Source organism: Trichoplusia ni, chromosome 4 (genome assembly GCF_003590095.1).
Source record: "Trichoplusia ni isolate ovarian cell line Hi5 chromosome 4, tn1, whole genome shotgun sequence".
NCBI lineage: Eukaryota > Metazoa > Arthropoda > Insecta > Lepidoptera > Noctuidae > Trichoplusia > Trichoplusia ni.
The window spans coordinates 3561268-3571183 of NC_039481.1; the positions used below are offsets into that span (position 1 = coordinate 3561268).

A 9916-nucleotide genomic window follows, 5' to 3' on the forward strand; every position below is an offset into this window, starting at 1 on the left:
GACGATTTTATTCTCCAATGATGCTTCTCCATGTACAAACATATATATCACGGTAGACGCATGGAGACTGAAATTGACGGATATCAAAGACTCGTGTTGCGTCGTTTACGAAGGGCCTAAGACGCCACAGCCAAAAAGCGTTATTAATTATAAGAACTTACAGTACATAGATTAAAATGACTATATTTAACTATTTCCAAAAACTTTTGAAGAAATTTTTTGTTGTTTTGTGTTATACGTATGTACATTCAAGTGTGTAGACAGAGTCAACCAATTTTTAGATTTTTGTTTTATTTCTTCATGTATGCTGAAATTTCATCACATAAACTTTGAGTTACAGAATAGAATAAAGACTATTGTTATGAATGTCGTAAGAATGTATTAATTATATTTTGAATACTGCATGTGGTCCCGTTATATATGGATATCATCAGTAATATTTCCTACAATTTTAAATGGCACAGATTTTTAGACTAAACAATGTTTTCAATATAAAATTCAACTATTCATTTTCTGGGTAACTTTTGTTTATGAGAATTCGTATTTTATTAGTTTATATTCTATCAGAATAAGATATTTATTGAATAAAAATATCTAATACACATTTGCAAGTTAAGTCCTAAGATCTTTCTACGACAAAGGTTTTTAAACTATCGATACGAATGCTGTGAATAGTCTACGATACGATGTCGTGACAAGCTTTAAGGAATCCATAAAACAAATATGACGTCACTTAGACCTATAATAGTTCGTGGTTTTCCATGATACATCATTACGTCACAACATAATAAATATCTGACGCAACAAACGAAACGTGCGAATGTGCTCTTACCGTTAGATTCCACAAGTCGTTAATCGAAAGTTTACCTTGTTTTTGTAAATGTATGGTAGTTGGTACTGCTTTAAGAATTTACGAATGATTACAACGTTTAGTTTAAAATATGATACGTGCTTGTGTTCGAGTGATTTATCACATGTTCTCGTTGTGTTATCAATGAGGTACGCTTAAAACATAGTGATTACTCCACAGTAGTTCGCAGTTAAGGCTTATTTAGACTGGGAAAAAATATTGTGTGAGTTGCCATACATTGTAGGTGTGCGCAGATCAGAACGGAACTGCAATGAACCGTTGGACTTGGACTTTTTAGTTCAATAAATACAGGGATTTGTGAACATTAGCGTTAAGAGAAATATAACTCGTCAACAGGTACTGCCCCTTTATTCGAGTGACATCACAATTAGTAGCGTCATCGATATTAAATGCTGGAATTGGAAATCACATTTTCGTTTCGACAAGTCATGTGACTTTGATCTGTCATCTTATACACCCGACCGTTTTATATCAATTTTCCTTAACCATTGTCAAATACTGATTGCTAGAGGGGGGTGAAACATGATTGTATCAGCAGGCAATGTAAAGTAACTCGCACGGTATTTTTCGTTTCGTCCTAATGAGCCTTTAGTCGTTAACATGACTAGAATGTTTAAGGAAAATTAAAAAGTTTCATCATCATGAAATAATTTTAAAAACTAAGCTGAAAAGAATGCAATGATAAAAAATGAGAACTTACGAAATTATTGCATCTAGTGTTGGCGTCAAATTAGAAAGTTTATTTTTTAATTATAATATCTAAACAAACGATTAAAGTTGAATGACTTTTTATGACACCAAGTGTGACTATTTGATTGCAATAATATGTATCATATAAAAGATGAAAAAATTGATATTGAATGTGATAAAGGAAGAAAACACATTAAAACGATAATACTGCTACAGATCTAAAAAGCTATTGAGTACATGTTAAAATAAAACTAAAACTTACTGTCGCATAGAAAATATCGACGTTATATCGCGTTTTCAATACATTGTAAAGCTAAGTGAAGAACTAAAGTAATAATTAAATGTTGCAAAACATACATTATGGCATAATACGAGAATCATCAGAATAAACTGTGCTGTCTGGTACTAGATAAGTTACTCAGTTAAATAATAATATCATGCTTCCGTAAACAAAACAGAATGGCACCAAAAATCGTCAGTAATCGACTTAAAAATTTAATAAAAGAGATCGTAATAGTTCTCAATATATTAAAAAAAAATATTGCACCAAATAGAATGTAATAGTAATATTTAAAAAAAACCTATATCTCGCTGTTTTTTTTTTACATTTAATTTTGTATAATGAAATTCAGTGATGTAATTGTGCGCTTTAATGTTAAGGACGAATTTTAAAAACAATTTTTCTGAACATAACAAATCTTCGGCACATATAACTAAATAAACAATAAAAAAAGTAGTTCATAAGTAGAACACCGTTCAAATACTGAAATGGTAATAGCTTCAGTCAACTTAATGTGCAGTGTTGCCTAACAAGTGATTAAAATTCCACACTGCGCTGGCGCAGAAACAACCAACTATACAGCATGAGTGATTTGAATACAAAAAGGTCAACAAAGTATAAAACATGGCCGTGTATGAGTCTGTCGTAATCAAATCAGCAGCTGTTTGTTAATTAACTTCATTTTCTTAAGATTGTTTTTTTTTAACACAGAGTTATCATACATATTGACTTTCTAGCCTGAGGTCGTGTTTGCTGTGGATGTTCACCATAGTAAACTCAGACACTTTATAAGTGACATCGCAGTTAGATAAGAAAACATACAACTAATATAATTTTTATAAAAATAATACTTCATAATGCATAAGCGTTACATAAATTAAACATATCTATCATTTCGGCGTGGCTAAGAGTATCAGATTTCCGACTTGCTCTATTTGTAACGTTATCGATAAATTGAAATCTAGTAAGTCACTTCACTAGTCAATGTTGTCTGTAAAACGATCGTTACACAAAATTGTGCCTTAATTATACATAGATTAGTAAGATGAGATAAAAAAATTCTAACTTAGAATCACAGAAATATTTATATTTCTTGCGATTGGAATGCCCTATAGGTTGATATACAAACATTTATCACCAGCTGTTATGCTGACCTAGAAGCTTAATATAGTGATTATAAGTTTAGGTGGTACCGTTGTTGGCACTGGTGCGTTCAATCTTCGGTGGCAAGGGGGTAGTTAGGTGGTAAGGCGCTCAACACCTCTTTCGACAGTTCCTTGTAGGCAGCGTCCATAGTGTTGCGCACTTTGGTTATTAGATCTGGTACGTCATCCATGGTTAATCCAACTGTAGGTACAGGGTCTAAACACTGGATGACTGCATGGCCTGTAATGTAAAATTGTAACATGTATAAAATGCTCAAAGCTACATTGATTTTTGTAATTTAAGTTTCGGCCCTAAGTGGCAAAGGGTTAGGTTAAAGTACATTAAAAAGGTTTTTAAATACAGTATTTTGCACTGAAGTCTACACTTATGTGTTAAGAATCACGGCCGTTAGTTTTAACCATGTTCAGTGGCAGCAATTTTTTATTTTATTTCGTCCAGTCAATGTCTGACTTATGAACCACACCAAACAGCGCAATACATCGCTTAAAGCGACATCTTTTTTCCACACCCGAATTAATATTGCTTTGAGTCGTCGCAGTACGACCCCAGATAATTGTTACTTTCTATCGTGTTATTGCAAGGCTAGATAAGTAATTCCTTAGAAAAGACAGTTCGACCATCGCTTAGAATAACTTATGAGACATCTTTTATCTGATGGTGATGGATGGCGTACAGTGTCGTAACTCCGTGACGCTAGATCTTTACTAATAGGCTCACTGTGCGGTTGCTTTGAACTACTCTTACTCAGAATGTATAATTAAGTGGCAGTTTCCTTAACATGTCTTTGAGATACCGAGTAATTATATTTGTAAAGAACATCGCTTAGTTTTCTAGTAAGATAATTATATGTCTATGGTTCTCAAGGTAATTAAAAACAAAAGCTTCGCGGCAATTTGCGACCATCTTAATGACATTTAGAGAAAAAGATATGTGCGTGCTATTGAATAAGAAGTCTAATACATTGAGTGTTTTTTGTTTTTAAAGACCGTTTTTTTTGTACATACCTTTGTTGAATATATTTTTCTTCCGATTTATAAAATAATAGGGCGAGAATACAACAGGTATGATTGGCACTTGGGCAGCAACCGCTATGTTGAACGCGCCCTTCTTAAATGGCAGCAGTTTTGTGAAATCTTTATTTCTCGTTCCCTCGGGGAACAACCATATCTTCGTCTGTGAACAAGTTACAAAAAATATAACAATACTTAATTTATTTAGGACACCATAAGCGAAAATGATAAAGCAGCTTATTTACAAAACACCCCCTTAAATTAATAAAGTTTTTTTTTAAAGTATAGGGTTTTGCATAATTGATTAAATGGCACTTAGGACTGTCAGAAAAATCATAAAGGGACTGCAAAAACCATAAGAAAAAACCTAATACGCGCATGCGTAGTTGTTTTCTTTGACTTAAACTGGTTTTCTTAATATCGGGGTTAATTACTTTGTAGAAAATAAATGTCCATTAGTGACTATTATTTACAATCTTTTGCGTCAATGCTGGAAGCGTAATATTATTTATTTTACTGATCGCAGGAACACAAAGCATGCAGTGATTCGTAACTAAATATTTATTGCAAGTGAAAGTTTGAAAAAATCAAGCAACAGTAATTCTTTTCTTTTGTCTAATTACACCTAATTGTTTAATAGTCGAAGTTTGTTTGGTTTTGCTAAACGATATTCTTTGATCAAATAATACATGTACTTATTTCTAAATTTTTAATTTGAAATTAATACCAGCGTGGTTTTTGGTAAGATTTTAGCCGCTTCGGATTTCTATAATTGAAAACGTGAGGATTGCAATGATAGAAATCCGTTTTAAATATTTCATTTTAATAATACATACATCATCATAATTATATCTTTGTTGTTTGTTTAGTTGCTTGCATCGCTGCTCTATGTTCAAGTAAAATATCTGTATTTAACTATGCACTATGCATGTTTGCTGTGGGTATTAATCATTTTTTAATTTACTACTGCGTGTGTAAAATGTGGAAATGAATGTTTTTCACGGAATGGTATTTTTTTTTCAAGTTCATTATAAAGGTCGATTATGAAAAGTTATGTAGTTTATTGCTTATAAACGTATAGATAGCTGTTTTTACATATTTTTACTAAGGAGATGAGATTAATTTATCATTGATTGTACTGTATTCCAAAAAGACAAATAAATTAGTTATTTGCCCTTATTTATTATACATACTTTCTCTTAGTAACGGACATTAAGATTTAATTGTACAAAAAAGCACATATTTTGTCCATGATTTGAAAACCTATTACTGCCGCAGAAACTTAAATCCCAAATAAATCCAATTAAAACAGGGACGGTGATAGTTAATGCGCTAGTTTTGACATATGAAGGCAACAGAAGCCCTAGCAATCATTAGTTCTAGTTCGGAGTACTTCGCGGCCTATATTTGCGAGGCAAAAACCATAATAGATTAGCAAATAACCGTGTATTGTCAAATGGCGTAAATATTGGCAACCGGCTTTAGGTGCGCCGCTGTTATTACAATAACGTAATGTGTGGCCTATCAGGATATAGGATCACTGTTCGGATTGCCAATCAATGTGGAAAAAATGTATGTTGCGATGTTTGCTTGTTCAATTGCCCTCCAGTAACGACAAAAGCCTTTTTTTTTTACGAGAGATTCGAATTTGATGTGAGCACTTTATTCGCGTGTATAGTGTACTGGTACTAATAATGCGTGAGTTGTAGAACGGGGGAAGTAGGCATTAAACAAAAGAGAATATACGACTTCATGTGCATTTTGTTACTAGCATCCTCAGCAGTGACTATCATAAGCGCGCACGCTATCCGCTACCAAGAATATGTATAAAAGTCATCATATAATGGGAAAACGCTATTCAGTCTCATCACAGTGTTTTACTTTTGTTTAACTCCAAACATATATTACATACCCATTATGTTAATTATTAAGAACATGAGGAAAAAATTCGACTTCGTACAGCCAAATTTTGCCCTGTAGCATAGATTTGAATTTCTAAAGATAAAATTAATACTTGCTATATACAATGGTAGAACCATATTCATATGAATGATACGATTTTGTTTGCAGTTGGATCAAAAAAAGCTAAAGAAAACCGGCAAAATAATCTTACAAAATTAAATAAAACTCACCTTATTTTTAATCATAACTTCTGAGGTAACTTTCAGTTGTTTGTACGCGTCTTTCGAGTTATTTCTGTCAATGAATACAACTCCCGCGAGGTACGCCGCCAGTCCAAACGGCCATACGTAGAATATCTCTTTTCTTGCAATAGCAGCCACTTTATCTGCTACATGCCAAATGTTGAACATTCCTGTAATTCAAAGAGAACAATGAGATTTATTACCACATCATGATTTTATTATTACTTGTTTTTATTGAGGTAGGTAATTTGGTAGCAGTATAATGCAGACTTTACCTTATTAGTGAAAATTTGATATGTTAAAATCCCAAAAAGCTTAACAAAGAATTGTACGATTTTTTCATGTTTATTAAAAAAAACTAGATATCACAAAGAAGTTTTAAAAAAAAATCCGTTTACATGTTTAAAATGAATTTTTAATCATGCCTATAAAGGATATCTATGTGATCTGTAATAACTATAATGTAGCGTGTCTGATATAGTTTTTAATATTTGCCCTATTTATGAGTGCAAATATACTGATAACTAGTTTATAGACCGGAAAGTAAGTAGAAATATTGATAATGAGAATTACTATGTTACACAACTGTTAGGTAATTAGGAATGATATAAGTACATTATTTTCTAGGGTCAACTGCTCTCTAATGTTTTATAACAAGCCGAAATATCGGAATATAAAGCTATTTATTATGAAAGTATACGCATTAACATAATATATGTCTGTAGGAGGCAGGAGTGTTAAAATAAGATCCCTCTTTACTCCAAATTGTATAACAATCAATAGTTCCCCTTCAATCTGGTCAGTAAGCCAATCAAAAACTATGTCTATACAAATTGGATGATAACATTTTAGCAGATAAAGCCAAATAAATCCCAAAAATCTATCAATTAAGATGTAGGATACTTTTTATTGCTGGGTAGCATTTGTTTAAGTAATTTCATTCATTATAATAATAGTAAAATCTATTAAATACGTTGTTAATTATATTAGGTAATTTTGACCAGAAACTAATTACCATCGAAACTAATGTGCAATGTTTTAATATTGATTCACAGCTAAATTAAATAGTAAAAATTTTATAAATTCAAATGTTATAAGAAAGTAAAAAATAATGTATGTATGCATTGTAGCAATCAGATTTAGTTAGAATGACAATTGGCAATTGACCTGAGAAGCATAAGGTGACATCAGTGGTGTTTATGACGGACTCACAATGGAATAGTAAACATTAAATTGTACATTATCAGATAATATCTCACTATAGAAAAATTGTGAGTTTTTAATGGAATGCTATCATAAAAATAAAAGGTTTATGCAGTAAACATGAACCCTTGAAATGGAATGTATAAATACTACACACAAATTTTTTTTATACCTATTTTATGAATATAAATTTCCAGTAACTTTATAGGTATTTTTGTTTAGATGGTCCTTGTATATCTTTATCCAAATATAGGGATTGATATTCATAAAATACAGACATTCAAAATATCTAGTTGATATCTAATTTGTTATAATCTTGTTTCAATATTATATTTTTGTTTGCAGGCATGAAACAGTTTTACTGTCAACCAGATACTTAGGCATAACAATTTACTTAGATTGTATTGTGCAAAACAATCAACATTAACTTTTTTCCTTATTTAAGATCTATACAATAGAAGCATCATATTATTGCAAATTTCAATATTTTTCCTATTTTATATATCCTGTTGTGTGCTGTGTGGGGTTTTTCTATTAGGATAATCTTGTAGGATACTTAAATATATAACATTCTTGGACTTTTCTGAGAGGAATTTCTAAGCATCAATTTGACAGGAAAAAAGCCTCAGCACAGCTTGAAGATACTTAAAGCTTCGAGAACCAAACCTTATGAAAATGTTAGTAAATATTCCTCAGATATTTTAACTCAAATAAAATAATACATATAGTATGACATCTATGATTATGATTTCTCCTTTAATTTAGTTGATGCAACATGATTGTGATGATGGTGAACACATTTAAGATGCTTCAACCACCAACATGTTTAATATAGTGCGATCTATTGTTGTTGTACTTGTACACATGTAGGCTTCTATTGGAATATCACATGTGTTACAGTTACTGTATACAAGTATATTCCCATACAGTCATTTTAACATTAGACACTCATTACACAGGATACAAATATTGATTTCACAGTAACATTACCAAGAATATCTATTGATGACTGGTGGTTTGATACCACAACGGCTCCCCGATCCTCAGCTAACACTCTCCCATTTCTCAGCAGCCATTTCACTTCTATAACTTTGGTAACATGCTTCACTATTTGTGATCCGAATCTGTAAACAATAGGAAAATACAGTCAATTAATATGAAAACTATTTTTTTTTTTGGTGACTAAATAATTTATTTAAATTATACCTATGGTGAGTAAGTTAATATAAATATAGCCAAAAGTTTTGGCTATGTTGTGGATGATAACAGTCAATACAATAACTAATGTATACAGGATGTTATCAAAAAAGAATATTGTTATGTGACTGTGTCATATTAAATTAACATCACCAATTAAGATTCATTTAGTATCTATTCTTTATCTAGTCCGATTAGTAATTATATTAATCTCATTCAGAAATCCTACTTTTTAATGAGTCACAGGATTTGTAAGTGGGAAGAATAGGTGACATAAGTCCCAGGTACTTAAATGTTGTACAATGGTTTTTCAAATGCATACTCACAGGGAATTCTTAACGTTTTTCGGGTTAAACACAAAAAACGGCAATAGTATCACTGCTGTTACTGAAGTCCAAATATAAAACACAAGGAATTTCGATTTAAATTTGACGAAATTCGGTGTTTCCGAAAACAATTGTTTTAATATGTACGTTACGATGATAATCATTATCATATAAATGATTTTATGCCACATTTTCAATTCACTATTTTTACCACTTCACATTAAAAACCGACAAGCTTCTAAAAACAAAAATAAACACAAAACTGAAAGAAAACCTAATAGCGCACAACCAATCATGAGAAACGATTCACTTTTTACGAGCTACTCTGGACGTTCCAGTGACGGCGCTCGATTCTAACTAAGCATTTATTTGACATCAATTATTTAAAATGTCTTTATGTAATCATTTATATTACTTATGTTGAATAATCAATTATGGGACTAATTTACTAATTATAACTAATGGTCTTTTGATGATTTAAATGCTCATAAGGTATCATAATCAAATTTCTAACTAAATGATCACTTTAAACCGTCTTTTTATCCGAAACATTTGAAGATCGATTTAATGCAATATAAAATCGACAAAACAAAAATTTAATTGAAAAAAAAATGAAAACAAGGAATATCTTCTTTTATTTGTATTTTTCCAAGCAAAATGCCCCAGAAAAGTCAAAATCTATATTGGAACGCGAAATAATATTGACAGGGTTCTCACTGTTTTATTTTAACAAGCTTGGACACATTGTAGTTTGGTCCGACGTATTTATTTTAAACGTTATCCAGTAATAACATTCATAAGCACAATACGATTGGAAAAATATGGAGATACCGGAATAAATTTGTAAAAAATTAAAGCCATTGTTTTATTTGTGCTTATCAGTGAGTGTCATTTTAGCTGTACGATTTTTACATAAAAACGTCTTCCACGATTTGTCGTAGTCGTAAACTTTTACGAAAAGTAAGATTTTTTATTCTTTATGTGAACGTGAAATTGTCACGAGAAAAGGGTAGTTCTCTATAGCTGTG

General features: G+C 31.3%; 1 protein-coding gene across 1 annotated transcript; it reads right to left on the bottom strand.

The window, feature by feature from the left end:
• Positions 1 to 282: 282 nt before the first annotated feature.
• LOC113492587 (1-acyl-sn-glycerol-3-phosphate acyltransferase alpha-like) lies at positions 283 to 9346 on the bottom strand. The gene is made up of 5 exons (XM_026870093.1): positions 8889 to 9346; positions 8356 to 8489; positions 6151 to 6332; positions 4013 to 4181; positions 283 to 3227 (listed from the first exon to the last, which is right to left on the bottom strand). Exons 1-5 carry the CDS (start codon positions 9077 to 9079, stop codon positions 3055 to 3057), a joined length of 849 nt encoding a protein of 282 aa, XP_026725894.1. The 5' UTR covers positions 9080 to 9346; the 3' UTR covers positions 283 to 3054.
• Positions 9347 to 9916: the final 570 nt, after the last annotated feature.

Excerpts from the sequence above, each read along its gene's own strand:
- LOC113492587 (XM_026870093.1), bottom strand. The coding sequence starts at position 9,079 with ATGTGGCATAAAATCATTTATATGATAATGATTATCATCGTAACGTAC. Across the intron at positions 6,333-8,355 it reads GTCATCAATAGATATTCTTG|GAATGTTCAACATTTGGCAT; the intron begins GTAATGTTACTG and ends TTTGAATTACAG. Across the intron at positions 3,228-4,012 it reads GAAAAATATATTCAACAAAG|GCCATGCAGTCATCCAGTGT; the intron begins GTATGTACAAAA and ends TTTACATTACAG.